We start from the raw sequence: 17836 nt of genomic DNA, 5'->3' as shown, positions 1-17836 counted from the left end.
ATTACAGGTGTGAGCCACTGCACCCGGCCATGTTCAGTTTTTAAGGGTTACAGGTAAGGCCTCGATTGAGGAGTGTAGTTCTACCTCATTTCTAACAAAAAAGTCAATTATGCTTCAAGGTGTGCCAGCACATAAACCCCATCTTTGAACTTTCTGTTACGTGTACCTCCAGGGTTTTGAAATAGAAACTAGGCTGTTTATTATAAGGCTCTAATAAGAGTGGTTTTGGCTTAAATGAACAGAAATTAAAATTTTGAAACATAACACATAGCTGAGAAATAAAATATTATAGAAGGATGTTTAACATTATACTTACACAGAAAGCATAGTTTTTTGTTTGTTTGTTTTTGAGATGGAGTCTCGCTCTGTCCCCCAGGCTGGAGTGCAATGGTGCGATCTTGGCTCACTGCAACCTCCACCTCCTGGGTTCAAGCAATTCTCGTGCCTCAGCCTCCCAAGTAGCTAGGATTACAGGTGCATGTTACCACGCCTGGCTAATTTTTTGCATTTTTGGTAGAGACGGAGTTTTGCCATATTGCCTGGGCTCGTCTTGAACTCCTGGCCTCAAGTGATCCCGACGCCTTGGCCTTCCAAAGTGCTAGGATTATAGGCATGAGCCACCGCGCCTGGCCAGAAAGTATAGTTTTTAATAATATTCATACCTGCACTTCTGTAGCTCAGATCTCCAAGAATTTTATCTCCAACTTTTCGAAGTTTCCAGTGTTGCCGTAATCGCAAAAGCTCAGAATTGAAGTCTCTTTGTAGCTTGTTTTCTTGGTTTTCGGTAACTGATTTAGTCAGTCTTTCTGCCCCCTTCAATAGGATTTGTGCTGCTCCAGCAAGTGACTTCTTTTTAGATATCAACTGCAACGTCTGAGGATTCTATCGAAAACAACACAAACATGCAGTTTTGCAGGATTTTTAAATGCCTCTAAAATTACATATTTCATCAATAATAAAATGAAGTGAAAGAAGAGCAAAAAAGAGGGGCAAGTACACATAACGGTGGTTTTTATAAAATAACCTTAACCTATTTATTTGTTCAACTCACCCAAAGCTTTACTTATGTTAAATCAAAAACATTACAATGGCCTCTAGTGAGAATTTACCATTGCATCAACTTTGTCCAGCCTGTTAGGTCCCCTCCTAATGTACTGCCATTCCTCTCCTTATATATTGCCGCCCCCCTATCCTGCACATACACATATAGAGTTATATATAACCTTTTTGGCACTCATTATACTTCTGATTAACATCTATAATCTCTGCTTCAATGTAACCTGCATTGGCAGAAACCGCTATATCCACAAACCCTAGAACAATGCCTGGCACATAATATTTGATTTAATGAATAAATGAATGACTGCAATGGGTATAACTGTAAAATTATCTTGTATTTTGTAGCTTACCATAGTTTGTATCTTACCATAAGCTATTAAAGTGCTTTTGGAATTAAGACTAAAATCACGAGGCATTAACTTTTCTTCTTTTGAGATGGAGTCTTGTTCCGTCGCCCAGGCTAGAATGTAGTAGCCCCATCTTGGCTCACCATAGCCTTGACCTACTGGCTCAAGCGACCCTCCCGCTTCAGCTTCCTGAGAAGCTGGGACTCCAGATGCGCAACACCAAGCCTGGCTTGTTTTGTTTTTTGTTTTGGTAGAGACAGGGTCTCCCTATGTTGCCTGGGATAGTCTCAAACTCCTGGCCTCCTGTTTTGGCTCCCCAAAGTGTTGGAATTACAGGCATTAGCCACTGCGCCCTGCCATTGTTAATATTAAATGTACTTCACTGAATCCTAATTTTTTGGAAAACTGATCAGAAATCAAAATCTACATATCATATATACATACATAAATACCCACCATTACCATAATTTGTGTATTTTACTAACCAGTTTAATAAAGTTTTCTGGCTGTATGAGAGTCAAAAATCACATAAAAAGCTTCATAAAAATATCAAAATAATCTTTTGATCATATTGAGGAACGTAAATAAAAGAGTTCCTGGAGATCTTAAGAAATTCCTGGAGTTTCCTTTCTGGGAAAAGCACAGAATAGTAGAAAAGGCAGTGGGGCTATGAGTTAGGTGCTGGAGTTCTAGTCTTGGCTCTCTAACTACTGGCTTGACAGCAACTTGCACATATTACAAATCTCTTTAAGCTTTAGTTTTCTCTCTGTAAAATGAAGAAAGCCGATTTAGGGAACTCTATTAGTCCCTTAGCACAATGTTTCTAGATTCTGAAACTATTACTATGTGAGTAATTCTATTCAATTAATTGTATTTACAAATGGGTTCTAACAGTCATTACTTCCTCTCCATGACTAATTTGGTTATGGTCCTGACACTTGTTTTCCTTAAGGACCCAAGCAGCCTCAATGATTTCAGACTATTCACCAACTCCTCTTTCTGCTGCTTCTCTTTCATCTTCAAACGTTCAAAAATGGAATATATTGTTTATGAAATATCAGCAATTCTACCCAGCTCTCAATATGCTCCATAATTTGGCCTAACCTTTCTAATCCATCCCCTAAAAAAAAGGAAGGAAGGATTAGATGGAAAAACAGGGACTTAGAGAAAATAACTTCTTAATTTAAGGTCACACAGTTTTTTTTTTTTTTTTTTTTGAGACGGAGTCTTGCTCTGTCCCCCAGGCTGGAGTGCTGTGGCCGGATCTCAGCTCACTGCAAGCTCCGCCTCCTGGGTTTACGCCATTCTCCTGCCTCAGCCTCCCGAGTAGCTGGGACTACAGGTGCCCGCCACCTCGCCCGGCTAGTTTTTTTGTGTGTGTTTTTAGTAGAGACGGGGTTTCACCGTGTTAGCCAGGATGGTCTCGATCTCCTGACCTTGTGATCCGCCCGCCTCGGCCTCCCAAAGTGCTGGGATTACAGGCTTGAGCCACCGCGCCCGGCCAAGGTCACACAGTTAATGAAGGCAGAGGCAGGACTTGAATCCAGGTCTACCTGATTCCAAAGCCATTATATCATCACATTTTTGTGTAATATATCACAGACCAAGGATATATTACAATATCCTTGAGAGAGAGAGAAAAAAAAATACAGAAGTATATATCACATTGAATGGCAGACAGCTCACTTATTTTTAAAAAGACCAAGGATCCAGGCTATAAGAATTTGTTAAGATTTGGTAACCTTTAAAGTATTACTTCTTTTTTTTTTTTTTTGAAACGGAGTCTCCGTCACCCAGGCTGGAGCGCAGTGGCGCAATCTCGGCTCACTGCAACCTCCGCCTCCTGGGTTCAAGCAATTCTCCTGCCTCCACCTCCTGAGTATCTGGGGCTACAGGTGCCCGCCACCATGCCTGGCTAAATTTTGTTATTTTTAGTAGAGACAGGGTTTCACGGTTTTAGCCAGGGTGGTCTCGATCTCCTGACCTCGTGATGTGCCCACCTCGGCCTCCCAAAGTGCTGGGATTACAGGCGTGAGTCACCACGCCTGGCCTTAAAAGTATTACATTCTTAACGAACCTTAACTCTTCCAAGAATCATAGGTATATAACACAAAAATAAAGGAAATGCAGTTGTATGGTTTTGTTTTAGACCAGTTAGTCTTTAAATCTTCATCTGGACTTAATTTTGCATGAAAGGAAAATGGAACAATATGCACAAAGCCAAAAAAGGGTCCTGGGATTTAATAAATAAAATTTTATTATTCAATTAAAGTCAACAAATACCTGTTTTGGAGGAAGTGCATCCTGAGAGACAGGATCAAGAGTCATAAATTTTTTATCTCTAACAATACTGAGAACGTCATAGAGAACACACATTTCTGTCAGGGCACTTCTCAAATTGTTCCTCACTGAGTCCCAAGGCCAAAGGGAAGGTTGAAATTTTACCACTCCTAAAAAGAGAGAGAGAGAAAAAAAGAAATACAGAAGTATTCATTACATTGAATGGCAGACAGCTCACTTAGTTTTAAAAAGTACTAAAAGGAGAAATAATAAATTTAATTTCAAATTGTTCTCTTACTTATCCCATCCCCTCCACCCTTTCTTATATCTTTGTTAACATTCACATTAGCATTCCTACAATTGCAAAATGAATGACATCTATTTTCACAGGTTAAATTTATCATTACAACATTATAGACTCAAGTATCTTTCCAAATTTATGTAAACCTTTTTAATAATCTTCTTACAGTTTTTAGAACTTGAATTTACAATTGTATACATTTTCCAAAATACAGAAAGGTACAAAACGAAAATGACCTGTAATGCCAGCCACTATTAGCATATCTTCCTTTTAACCATTAAAAAAACATATTGTTATTAAATACATGAACATTCACCATAAAGAGTTCACAAGATAAAGAATTAGAGGGTAGAAAGTGAAAGTTTTCCTTCATTCCCCACCCCTGATTCTCTCCCCTCCTGAGAGGTAACCACTATTAACAGACAGAGTATACTCTTTCAAAGGTTTTTCTATGCACTTACATACATCTATTTCCAATTTTCTATTACTTGCTTTTTGCCCCGCCCTCACTTAATATTTCCTAGAGACACTTCCATGTTAGCACTTATAAGTCTACCTAATTCTTTTAACACTGTATGATATTCTGGAACATGGATGTATGGTATGTTTAACCATTTGTATTTAATGGACACGTAGATTGCTTCCAACAATGCTAGCAGTGGTAAACACCTTGAATATATACCCTGTATACGTGCACCTTTTTTGCAGGTTCAATTTTTAGATGTGGTAATAGTGAATCAAAGAAGATACACATTTAAAAGTTTCGGCTGGGCACAGTGGCTCAGGCCTGTAATCCCAGCGCTCTGGGAGGCTGAGGCAGGGTGGATCACCTGAGATCATGTCTTTAAGACCAGCCTGGCCAACATGGTGAAACCCTATCTCTACCAAAAATACAAAAATTAGCCGGGCAGGGTGCCGCACGTCTATAGTCCCAGATACTAGGGAAGCTGAGGTGGAAGAATCCTTGGAATCCAGGATGCAGGGGTTGCAATGAGCGGAGATCGCACCACTGCAATCCAGTCGGCGGCAGAGCAAGACTCCGTCTCAAAAAAAACAAAACAAACAAACAAAAGTTAAAATTAAATTTTGGCACATACTAAACTGCCAGATTGTCTTTCAAAATCACTATCAGTTCACATTCCTAACCGTGAATATTAAAAATCTTTTCAATTTCTGCCAATTTTGTGCATGGAAAGAGTATCTTCATCATGTTTTAATTTCCCAGCCCCTACTAATGAGATTGAGTCTATGTTTTGTTTATTGGTATCTGAAGTCTCTCCTCTATGAGCTATTTATATCTTTGGCCCATTTTTCCAGGGTCATCATTTTCTTTTCAGTTTGAAGGGACTTTTTGAATACAGAAGATATCAACTAAATGTGTATTATATGGGTAGAACTTCTCCCAGTCTGTCATTTATCTTTTTACTTTGCTTATGGCATCTTTTCCCATTGTTTTTAAATTTTATGTAAGTAATATATCTATCGTTTGTAAAGTAGGTGGGTGAGTGTGTGGTTGTGTGTGTGGCTGTTAGGGTCTTGTTCTATTACCCAGGCTGGAGTGCGGTGGCACAATCATAGCTCACTGCAGCCTTGATCTCACTGGCTCAATCCATTCTCCTCCTTCAGCCTCCCCAGTAGCTGGGACCACAGACGTGCACCGCCACGCCCAGCAAATGTTTTTTAATTTGTAGAGACAGGAGCTCCCTATGTTGCTCAGGCTGGTCTTGAACTCCTGGGCTCCAGCGATCCTTCCATCTTGGACTCCCAAAATGTTGGGACTACAGGTGTGAGCTACCATGCCTGTCTCGTTATTTCCTAAATTAAGAAGATCTATCCTACTCCCAGAATAATACAACTATTCTTTCATTATTTAACACTTTGTTTTGCTTTCTTCATTTGGCACCTCAATCCTCAAAAATTATTGTGGAAATAATTTTTGTGTGAGGTATAAAGTAGTATTTACGTTTTTCTGCAAATGGACTCCTAATAATCCTAACAGCACTGCCCTGAAAAAACATCTTTAAATTCCCATTTACACCGAGTCTGCTGCATAATTAAATTAAGAATTGTGATTTTTTTTTTCAAAAATCCTTGACAATAATGAGAATCTGAAACCCACTCATTGTTTCTTCACTTCCCTCCTAACCAGCCCCCTTCCTTCCAGTTTTGCTTTCCCTATAATTCATTTACTGGAAAGCATCTAGAGTAACCTTTAACAAAATCATGTCTCTACTTATCCTGCGAAAGTTTGCAGTGGTCTCAACATTAGTCAAACGTTTATCATGGCCTACTGGGCTCTACAGGATCTGGACCCGCCTACCTCTTGGACCTCGTCACACATTCCAGTCAACACTGACTTCTTTTCTGTAGGTGCTACTATCATCATCCACACCGAACAAGGATGCAAAGTAACTCGCCAAAGGTCACGCAGCAGGCAAGGGGCAGAGCCCCGATCTAAGACTCTTAGCCACTAAGTGGGCCACATTAAAGGCCTTCTACAGAGAAGCATTCATTTAAACATTTCACCGTTTGACAGTGTCTCAAACGCTCCCACTCAAGGAGACCCGCAGGAGTACTGCGTCAAGTCGTGTCCTAACTTGTCCGGCAGCAACAAAAAGATGACGACCAGTATCCTTACGCTTCCACTCGTGGGACACTCAAAAGTTCTCGCACGCACAGGATCTCCCCCACCGAGGAAGAGGAGGAGGGCAGCCACCCGGGCGGGTGCTGGGACCCAGACCGGAGGACTCGGGCAGCGGATGCAGGCTTTACCTTCCTCGTCGTCCTGGTCTGCGCTGGACCCGGCGCCCGGCCAGTCCTGCGCGTCGCCCTCGGTCCCCGCCGCCTCCTCCTCCTCGGAGCCCGAACCCTGGCTGAAGTCGATCCGCTGGGCTAGACGCGCCAGATTCTGCGACATGGAGAGCGGCGGCAGGTACGTCTCGGTGCCATCGAGGCCCACCTCATGGACCTGCTTCTCGCAGGCCGATTCGATGCTGATGCGCACTGCGCGCACCCCGGACATGCTGGCGGCGTCGGCCAGCGGTGGGAGGACCCCCACACAAGCCAAAAAACGAGGTACGGAGAGGAGGCCTCCCAGCGAAGAGCCGGGAACCCAGCACGCCGGAGCCGCGGTGCCTCAGAAGACCCTCGGGAAACCGAAAGCAACGCTCAGGCTGGAAACAAAAGAGCTGGCCCAGCAACTTTCCCAGAACGCACTGCAAGCTCCCCTCCCGGCGTCTTTCGGAGCAAAACTGGGCAGGCGCGGAAGCTCCTGGACTCCCGAGAGCGCTTCCGGTGAATCACCATGCAGGGTGGGGTAAACTTCCCGGCCCATAAGAGGCGTGGCCGGCAGCGGGAGGCAAAGACCGGTTCAGGAGCCGAGACTGGCTCTCTGTTTTTAAGCCTGCCTTTGTTTAAAAAGCGGATGAGGAAAGAAAGCCTACAGAGGCGAAAAGAGTCAAGGAAAAAGAAATTAATGGATGCTTGTATCTTAGCAATGAGAGTCCTGTTGAGAGAACTGAGATCTGATGGCGCGCGCCTGTGGTCCCAGCTACGCGGGTGGCTGAGGCGGGAGGATCGCTTGAGCCCAGGAGATGGAAGCTGCAGTAAGCCGAGATCTCACCACTGCCTAGGCAACAGAGTGGGATCCCTTCTCAAAACGAAAGTTTTTTTTAATTAGTAAGAAACTTTTTAAAGACTATCTGAAGAGTTAGAAATTAACGGCATGGCTTGGGGGAAACAATTGTGCTTATCACCACTTAAAATTATACTAATTATTTGGTTTCATGTTATAACTCTATGACAGCCAATATTTGCAGCAGACATAATAGGCCCTGGCATGTAATAAGTACTGAATATTTATTTTATGCCCGAGTAACAATAAATAATGTTGATCTCACTTTTTTATTAGTGATGGGGTCCCGCTGTGTTGCCCAGGCTGAGTGCAGTGGTTATTCACAAGTGCTAGCAGCACACTACAGGCTGGAGCTCCTGGGCTCAAAGGGTGCTCCTGCCTTAGCCTCCTGAGTAGCTGGGACTATAGGAGTGTGTCACCATGCCTGGCCTACAAATAATATTTAAAAGATTAAGAAGAAGTGGTATAACTTCAGTCTTTGGGTCTCCAAGAATGTATTTCATTAGTAGGAAATCCACAGAAAAAGATGGATTATCTTATATTACAAACCTCTATATTTCATTTAAGGAATTATATATACTGTTTATCGTGAGTGTTGACCAGGTTTTGTTCTGACCAAGATATATCTAGGTTTTGAACTACTTTCCTAAGGTATTTAGGGAAATACAGTTGCCCTGGTGTTAGTCCCTGCTGAAGAAGAAAGCAGATGGCCGTGTGCGGAGGGGTTTGAATTTTCATGAGAGAAACCTATTTCTGGCAAGCTGCACTGTCTGTCGCACAATCATGTTTGAGAACAGTACTTGCTTTTCGTGTAAATTTGTAAAAAAAAATTTTTAAACTTTATTTTAAAATCTGATTAATAGCCAGGCACAGTGGCAGTCTAACAGCCGTGCAGACAAAAACAAGACAACAACAAATGAACATGATTCCCAGAATAAGTAACAGCTTTTGCCACCAAGTCTTCAAGATCAAAACTAGCTGCTTAGCCAGTTGTTTAAAGATGTATTGAATCTGAAAGTTTAGTTGTTGAGGTTTTCATATTATCCATTAACATAGTCACATTATCTGATTCATCTGGGATACAGACATAACACACAGTTTTTATGATAGTGCAGGTTCGTCCCTGGGCTTCAGTGAGTATGTCAAAAGTCATATGGTTTTGTAATATAGCCTTTTCCATAAGAGTAACTTTATTGTTTAATAATGGAATACCCATGTAGCTATAGTTTGGGTATAATTGGTTAGGACCTCTATATGCCAAATAACATCTTCAACACTCAGTTGTGGTATGAAGATGGAAGCTAAATGATCATACCAATGGAACACAGAATGAACCCAATGAGATCATAAATAAGGAAAATGTGCAGGTTTTGGCAAAGTACGAACTACTCGACCATATGGTTAAGCATAACCTGAAGAACATCATCCTAACTATCCTGGAAGTAACCATGGCCATAGGTTAGTGCCACATAGCCAAAATGTTCCATTTGGAGCTAATCAATAAATATATTCAATGGCATGCCAGTCAGTACTTTGTAATATAATGGTGTGAATACATAGTTCTTTGGGTATCCATCCCATATCTCCAGTGCTTTTGGGCCAGATATCTTTGGTATGATTTCTCTGTTCCCAACATAAAGGGGCAAAGTGGCTGGGCACGGTGGTTCATGCCTATAATCCTCCACTTTGGGAGAATGAGGTAGGTGGATCACCTGAGGTCAGGAATTCGAGACCAGTGTTGCCAACAGGGTGAAACCCTGTCTCTACTAAAAATACAAAAACTAGCTGGTCGTGGTGGTGCATGCCTGTAATCTCAGGTACTCAGAAGGCTGAGGCAGGAGAATCACTTGAACTCAGGAGGCAGAGATTACAGTGAGCCAAGATCTCACCACTGCACTCCAGCCTGGGCAACAGAGTGAGACTCTGTCTCAAAAAAAAAAAAGGTCGGGGGTTGAGGAGGCAAGGGCAAGGTGACTGAGCTGACAGAAGGAGGGGTAAGCCAGATAAAACCATCCCAAATTTGTGTTATACCATTCTGAAATCAAGGTGTCTTATCTCTTAATTGGGGCGGTGTCATTGTTTCATTACTTAGTTGGAGCAGTGCCAGCATTAAAGTTAACAACTAGTTTCTTTTACTAAGAAGCTCCTTCCATGCCTTTTACTCTGTAAAGGTTTTTTTTGTTTTGTTTTGTTTTGTTGAGACGGAGTCTTGCTCTGTCATCCAGGCTGGAGTGCAGTGGTGTGATCTTGGCTCACTGAAACCTCCACCTCCTAGGTTCTCCTGCCTTAGCCTCCTGAGTAGCTGGGACTACAGGTGCACACCACCACAACTGATTAATTTTTGTATTTTTAGTCGAGACAGGGTCTCACCTTGCTGGCCAAGCTGATCTCAAACTCCTGAGCTCAGTCGATCCGCCTGCCTTGGCTTCCCAAAGTGCAGGGATTATAGGCGTGAGATACTGTGCCTGGCCTGTGAAGTATTATTAATAAGATAGTGACGTACTTTATCCTTCATCATTCTAGTGTCAAGCACCATGACTGTTTAACACAAATATATTTCTGATATTCTATGCAATATCTTCTCTTCTTGGAGCAATATATTTCTCTCCTTGGAGAGAAGATACCCACCAGGAAAGCCAAAACTACTGGAAAGGGGCACGAGACCACATATTCAACCAGCATTTTAAAAAATAATCTATTAGCATAGTCCTAAGCCCATTGCAAAAAGAGATTTGCTTTATGGGCAATAGTTAATGATAGTAGTGCCAATACATGAAAACTAAGGACAAAAAGAAAGAAGTTTAATGGGAGCTTGTAAAGGAAAGTCTTCCCCATGTATTAACATTTGCTAATATTAAGCATTTGTTTAGATACAGCCCTGGTTTGGAGACTTGGGTTTTAGCCACCTACATCAGATGTTATCTTGTTCTAGACCTGTCATTGACTTATTTTGAAACAGAGATCACCTTCTGGGGAAACAGTCCCTCAGGAGATGGAGCCTTCTTCAGATGAGAAATGTGGATCCAGGAGTCTATTCCAGTTTTTGTTTTTTGTTTTTTTGAGATGGAGTCTCATTCTGTCATCCAGGCTGGAGTGCAGTGATGCAATCTCAGCTCACTGCAGCCTGTGCCTCCTGAGTTCAAGTAATTCTCCTGCTTCAGCATCCCCAGTAGCTGGGATTACAGGCAGGTGCCCACCACCACACCCGGCTAATTTTTGTATTTTTAGTAGAGATGCGGTCATGCCATGCTGCCCAGGATGGTGAACTCCTGAGCTCAGGCAATCCATCCGCCTTGGCCTCCCAAAGTGCTGGAATTTACAGTCGTGAGCCACCACACCCAGCCAGGAGTCTATTCCTTCTAATATAATAGCAAAAGGGTTACTAAGAAGCACTTGGTAAGAGCCCTTCCACTTGGTTGGAGAGAGTCCTTTAAAGGATGTTGTTTCCAGTAGATACAATCTCCTGGATGAAAATTGTGGGTCTTGAATTTTTCATATCCCTGGAGCCCACTAGGAAATAATCTTTCACTAGGTAATAATTTTAGTTAATTGTCTCATAAAGTTAGAATGACAAAGGAGTATGTCTCCCCTTACAGTTAAGGAGTTACCATTTCCTGGGACAGATTCATAGGTATGTGAGTTATTATTTCAAATGGGTACAACTGATGTTTTCTAAAGGGGTTGATCTTGGGTTAAACAAAGCCAACTGGCCTTGGGATCTTAAAAATTTGTTATTGGCCGGGCACAGTGGCCCAAGCCTGTAATCCCAGAACTCTGGGAGGCCGAGGTGGGTGGATCACAAGGTCAGGAGTTTGAGACCAGCCTGGCCAATGTGGTGAAACCCCTTCTCTACTAAAAATACAAAAATTAGCCGGGTGTAATACTGGGCACCTATAGTCCCAGCTACTCGGGAGGCTGAGGCAGGAGAATCGCTTGAACCCGAGAGGCGGAGGTTGCAGTGAGCCAAGATCGCACCACTGTATTCTAGCCTGGTGACAGAGAGAGACTCCATCTCAAAAAAAAAAAAAAAAAAAAGACTTGTGTTATTTTTTGTCAATTTAGTGTTTTCTTTTTGTAAGGACAGGATCTCACTATGTTGCCCAGGCTGGTCTGGAGCTCCCAGGCGCAAGGTCTGGAGCTCCTGGGCTCAAGCCATCTTCCTGCCCTCGCCCTCCCAAAGTGCTGGGATTACAGATATGAGCCACTGCGCCCAGCCCAGCTGAGTCTTAATTATTCCATATGTATGCCCCACCAATCCAGATAATTGGGAATGATAAACACAATTAAAGTGCTGGAGGATGGACCAAATTCTACATACTGACTGAATTCTGTCCAATAAAATGAGTACCTCAGTCTCTATTGAGTTCTAGAGGAACTCCCTGAGTTGGAATAATCTTTTCTATAAGAATTTTACTTACTGCTGGCTGGGCACGGTGGCTCAAGCCTGTAATCCCAGCACTTTGGGAGGCTGAGGCGGGTGGATCATGAGGTCAGGAGATCGAGACCATCCCTAGCTAACATGGTGAAACCCCGTCTCTACCAAAAATACAAAAAACTAGCTGGGCGTGGTGGCGGGCGCCTGTAGTCCCAGCTACTCGGAGGCTGAGGCAGGAGAATGGCGTGAACCCAGGAAGCAGAGCTTGCAGTAAGCCGAGATCGCGCCACTGCACCCCAGCGGGGGCGACACAGCGAGACTCCCTCAAAAAAAAAAAAAAAAAAAGAATTTTACTTACTGCTAAGGAGGTCGCTCTTTGGCATGGAAATGCTTCTACTCAATGAGAAATGTGCAAATCACTAAAACTTGTATCCTTGTGACTCTGTCAGCTTAACAAAATCTAATTGCTATACTTCCAAGTGGTCTTCGAGTAAAGGAAAATATCCTTGGGAACTGTGTAAAAGGTTTCTCTGGATTACATTTTGGGCAGATAGGGCAGAAATTGTATACCTTATGAGTTATAGTCAGAAAGAGTTCCAAAAATATTGTTTTCCCCAAGCAACTATTTTATCAGGGCTCCAATGAATTAGATCATGTACATAGGTTAAAAATGATTACTGTGAGGGTGGGTGCGGTGGCTCCTGCCTGTAATCCTAGCACTTTTGGAGGCTAAGGTGGATGGATCACTTGAGCCCAGGAGTTCAAGACCAACCTGGGCAACATGGTGAAACCCCATCTCTACAAAAAATACAAAAATTAGCTGGGCATGGTGGCATGCTCCTGTGGTCCCAACTATGCAGGAGGCTGAGGTGGGAGGATGACATGAGCCCAGGAGGCAGAGTTTGCAGTGAGCTGAGAATGCACCGCTGCATTCTGGGTGGCAGAGCGAGACTCTGTCTCCAAAAAAAAAAAAAAAAAGATTACTGTAATTCAACAGAGAATATAGGCAAATTGTTTGGCCCATGCCATACCTCATCTTTGATAGAGTATGTTCCCCACTTTGTTTTCTGGTCTGTCCAATGGGTTCCTGATTTTAACTTTTTTTTTTTAAGAGACAGGGTCATTCTCTGTTGTCCAGACTGGAGTAGAGTGGCACAGTTACAACTTACTGCAGCTGGTCTCAAACTCCTGGCCTCAAGGGATCCTCCCATCTAGGCCTCCCAAGGTTCTGAGATTACAGGCATACGCCACCACAGCTAGCATATGTATTCTTTTAAAACAAAACAAGCCAGACACCCTGCATTGGACTAAAGAAAATCAGTTAACATTGAAAGGGATTAAAAAGGGCCTTAGAGATGCCCCAGGGTGGGACCCCCAAGTTATAATATTCCATTTTCATAGTTTGTTTTTGAAAATCAGGGAAACACCTTAGACATTCTGACATAAAAACAGGGAGCCCAAAACAGACCTATAGGCTACTATAGTCAGCAACTGCACCTTTTTGCTAAAGCATTGCCCCCTTGCATGAGGGCAATAACTTTCCACTGCTTTGTTAGTAAGAGCCACCAGAGAAATAGTGATGGGAATTTCCTGTCAGTTCCACATTCTGTCAAAGCACTTCAAAACTGGCACCACACTCAACATTATTCTGTCATCAGACTACTTATGAAGTTCTTTTTTCTGGACCTCATATTACAATCTTTAGGTGCAATAATCTAAACTCTGCCATTCTTCTGTGAGATGAGATGTTGCACAATTGCATAATCTTTATTTTTATTTTACTTTATTTTTTTCAAGGCAGAGTCTTGCTCTGTCACCCAGGCTGGAGTGATCTGGTCCCAGGAGCCCCCCCAACCAGGGAAGGGCCATGAGCTGGACAGAGGGGAGCCCCAGGTCACCCTTGAGTGCCAGGGCCATGTGGGGAGCTCACAGCAACCCCTGCCCTGATGCTGGCCTGGGACTAGCAAGGACCTGGAGCTCCTGTCCCAGACTGCAGGGGACCTGGCTGGGGCTTCATGCTCCACAGAACTGGTGGGAGCTGCGAGCAGGCAGCAGCGCCCATCCCCCACCCCCACCCCCACCCCAGGTGCAACTGCAGCTGCCCAAGTCAGGGCTGTGGACTCAGGCCTACCTGTGTTCTTGGGGGTCGGGAGCAGGCAGGCACCCTGCATGCCCCACACCCCCAGACCTGGGCCTCTCTGTACTCTTGGAGGCCTGGGAAGTACCCCAACCCCATTGTCTCAGAAGTGACTGCTCCCACTGCCTGGCTTCTCTCTGCTGTTGGCACCTGCTCTGATCTGAGAGCAACATAGGGCCCAGCTGGGGTGCTGTCACAGCCCAGCCAGGTGTGCACACACTAGGGGCAGTGCTGACATGCCAGCCCCCGGCTGCCTTGGCCCCTCCAGACTTTGGGCACCAACAAGCATAGTAGGGTAGCCGAGGTGGGCGCTGAGGGTGGTTCAGCACTGGCCTACAGGTGCCCCTTGGCTTGAGCAGCCTGGGCACCATGGACAGCGGCAGGAGGCAGACAGGCTTCTGGGCAGAAAAATGTGGGTCCCCGGTGAGGCCCCACCTTCAGGCCAGAGAGGGCCTGAATGCTGGGGGCCAAACTGCCAGTCCTGGGAACCAGAGTGAAGACTTGTGGTGCCTTTTCTTGGCCCATCCATGGCCACCCTTGGACCAATGAGTGCACACTTCTTCCTCTCTGAGGCCCATAAAAGCCCCAGGCTCAGCCAGAACAAAGCAGAGGACAGAGAGATAACAGGACAACCTGCCTACAGAGAGGAACCACCAACTCTAGAGCCTCCTCTCTGGTGAGAGCTACAGGTGATGAGACAGCCAGCTGCAGAGAGGAGCTACTCTTTCTGCTGAGAACGAACAATTGCTGGGATGACCTGCCTGCAGAGAGGAGCTACTCTCTCTGCTGAGAACGAACAATTGCTGGGATGACCTGCCTGCAGAGAGGAGCTACCCTCTCTGCTAGGAGCTGAACACTCATCAGGACACCCTGTCTATGGAAAGGAGCTGCCCACTGCAGGTCTCCTCTGAGCTCTTCTAATGCTCATTGAAGCTCCTTTTCATCTTGCTCACCTTTCACTTGTCTGCATACCTCATTCTTCCTGGTTGCAAGACAATAACTTCGGACTCGTTGAAAGGCAAGACTTAAAGAGCTGTAACACAAACAGGGCTGAAACATGCCCCTTGCTCACCACATTGTGGGTGGAGAGAAGAAGAGCTGCAGCCCTTTGGGGAGGCCAGACCTGGAAACTCCCTGAGCCAGGGTTGTGACTCCCTCTTTGGGGCCTGCGGTTCCTGATGTCTCCAAGCTTCCGGGCACCACTGCATTCCCTAGTGCCAGCTGGGGAAGCAGCTTGTGGTGCACCTGGTCCAGCCAGCATGTCTGACTGTGCAGTAGCTGGATCCCTTGTTTGCTCAGACAGCCCTCACCTCTCCATGCCTGACTCACAGTCTTTCTTGGAGACATGGGAGCAAAGCTCAAGCAAAGGCACTACCAGCCACAGGTTTCCAGCCAGAAAAGTGACACCCCAAACATCCCATAACAAAACTCCTGGGCTTAAGCAATCCTTCCACGTGGGCCTTCCAAAGTGCTGGGCCTACTGGCATTAGCCGCCATGTCCAGCCCATTGTTTAATTTTCAAGTGTTCTGAAAGGGATGCTTTTTGTTTTTCATGCAAAGTTTTATATTTTGTAATTGTATGGGAAACAGGCTGTTGTGCTAAGTCTTGGTGCTGGGCAATGCTTATTCCATCTTGGCCAGCACCAGAAGTTCAAATTCATGTATTTTTTTTTTTGAGATGAGGTGTATTAGAGTTTCTAGAGAGACAGAATAGGATAGATGTACATATGAAGGGGAGTTTTTAAATAGGATAGATGTATATATGAAGGGGAGTATTGACTCACACAATCACAAGGTGAAGTCCCATAATAGGCCATCTGCAAGCTGAGGGGCAATGAAGTCAGTCTGACTCCCAAAACCTTGAAAGTAGGGAAGCCGACAGTGCATCCTTCAGCCTGTGGCCAAAGGCCCAAGAGCCCCTGGAAAACCACTGGTATAAGTCCAAGAGTCCAAAAGCTGAAGAATTTGGAGTCTGATGTTTGAGGGCAGGAAGTATCCATCATGGGAGACACATACAGCCTGGAAGACTCAGCAAGTCGGCTTCTCCCACCTTCTGCCTGCTTTTTTTTCTAGCTGCACTGGCAGTTGATTGGATGGTGCCCACCCACATTGAGGGTGAGTCTGCCTTTCCCAGGCCACTGACTCAAATGTTAATCTCCTTTGGCAACACCCTCACAGACACATTGAGGAATAGTACTTTGCATCTTTCAATCCAATCAAGTTGACAATATCAACCATCACACAAGGTGTCATTCTGGTCACCCAGTGCAAAGGCAGGATCTCAGCTCATTGCAGCCTCTGCTTCCTGGGCTCAAGCGATCCTCCAGCCTGAGCCTTCTAAGTAGCTGGGACTGCAGGCATGCACTAGCACACCTGGCTATTTTTTTGTGTTTTAGGTAGAGACAGAGTTTCTCCATGTTGCCCAGGCTGATCTCAAACTCCTGGGTTCAACAGATCTGCCCACCTCAGCCTCCCAGAGTGCTGGGATTACAGTTGTGAGCCACTGTGCCTGGCCCATGTGTTCTTTAGTAAATTTCTCTTGTGTTTATGATATTCGATTTCCTCTAATGTGTTGTCAAAAGAAAAATTTTAGACAAATTAAACAGAGCTTAATTGAGCAAAGAACAATTCTTGAATTGGGCAACCCCCAGAACAGAATAGGTCCAGAAGTGACTCCAGTGCTGCCAGATGGTTGGAGAGGATTTAAGGACAGAAAAAGGAAAATGGCTTACACAAAATGGAAGGGAGGTACAGGAACAGTTGGATTGGTTACAGCTTAGCATTTGCCTTATTTGAAGGTGGTTCAAACAGTTGGCCACCTGTGAGTGGCTGGAGTATGGCTGCTGTGATTGGTTGAGACTTGGCTACTTGTTACAAGAGTAGGTTACAGTCTGTGAACCCAAAATATCTGAGACAGGTCTCAGTCAATTTAGAAAGTTTAATTTTCCAAGGTTAAGGATGCCCTGTGACACAGCCTCAGGAGGTCCTGACGACATGTGCCCAGGATGGTCAGAGCACATGTTGGTTTTGTACATTTTAGGGAGATATGAGACATCAATTAATCTGTGTAAGATATACACTGGTTCCGTCAGATAAGGCGGGACAACTCTATGTGGGGACATTCAGGTTAGAAGCAGATAAAGAGGTAAAAGGAAAAGGTTGCATTCTTTTGAGTCCTTGAATCAGACTTCTACTTAATACACAATTTAGTTTGGCTCAGTGAATGTGCATATTGTTTTTACATAAACAGGAGGGCAGAGAAAGCAATCAGATATGCATTTGTCTCAGGTGAGCCTCAGAGGGATGACTTTGAGTTCTGTCTGTCCTTTGTCCACAAAGTACTGTGGACAATTGTGAGGGAGGTATATAGCTTTTTATCTATGTAGCTACCTTATTTAGGAATAAAATGGGAGGCAGGTGTCTGACATATTTCCCAGCTTGACTTTTCTTTCGGCTTAGTGATTTTAGGGTTCCAAGATTTATTTTCCTTTCACAAATCCATTTACACATCCAGTTAGATTACATTTCACTAGGTATGGAGAAACCTTTAGGCCAACTTAAAATATGTAAGGAGGCAGCTTTAGGCTAAACTTAATTTAACAGTGTACAGTACAATATAGGGCAATACTGGCTGGGTACGGTGGCTCATGCCTGTAATCCAAGAACTTTGGGAGGTGGAGGCAGGCAGATTACTTGAGGTCAG

At 44.3% G+C, this 17836-nt stretch overlaps 1 protein-coding gene across 2 annotated transcripts in view; it reads right to left on the bottom strand.

Annotated features, from left to right (window-relative positions):
* The window catches only part of LOC105484347 (mediator complex subunit 17), a 30449-nt gene extending 23204 nt beyond the window's left edge, over positions 1 to 7245 (bottom strand). Inside the window, exons 1-3 of one of the 2 annotated variants that reach the window (XM_011745872.2) lie at positions 6760 to 7245; positions 3690 to 3856; positions 663 to 882 (exon numbers count right to left, since the gene is read on the bottom strand). In XM_011745872.2, the coding sequence (XP_011744174.2) occupies positions 663 to 882; positions 3690 to 3856; positions 6760 to 7009 (637 nt within the window). In that variant the 5' untranslated portion in view covers positions 7010 to 7245. The remainder of the gene's footprint in view (positions 1 to 662; positions 883 to 3689; positions 3857 to 6759) is intronic. The other variant, XM_011745871.2, reaches the window with a different exon arrangement.
* Between the last annotated feature and the right edge of the window lie 10591 nt (positions 7246 to 17836).

Source organism: Macaca nemestrina, chromosome 12 (assembly GCF_043159975.1).
Source record: "Macaca nemestrina isolate mMacNem1 chromosome 12, mMacNem.hap1, whole genome shotgun sequence".
NCBI classification, from domain to species: domain Eukaryota; kingdom Metazoa; phylum Chordata; class Mammalia; order Primates; family Cercopithecidae; genus Macaca; species Macaca nemestrina.
This window is presented reverse-complemented; position numbering and strand designations above follow the sequence as displayed.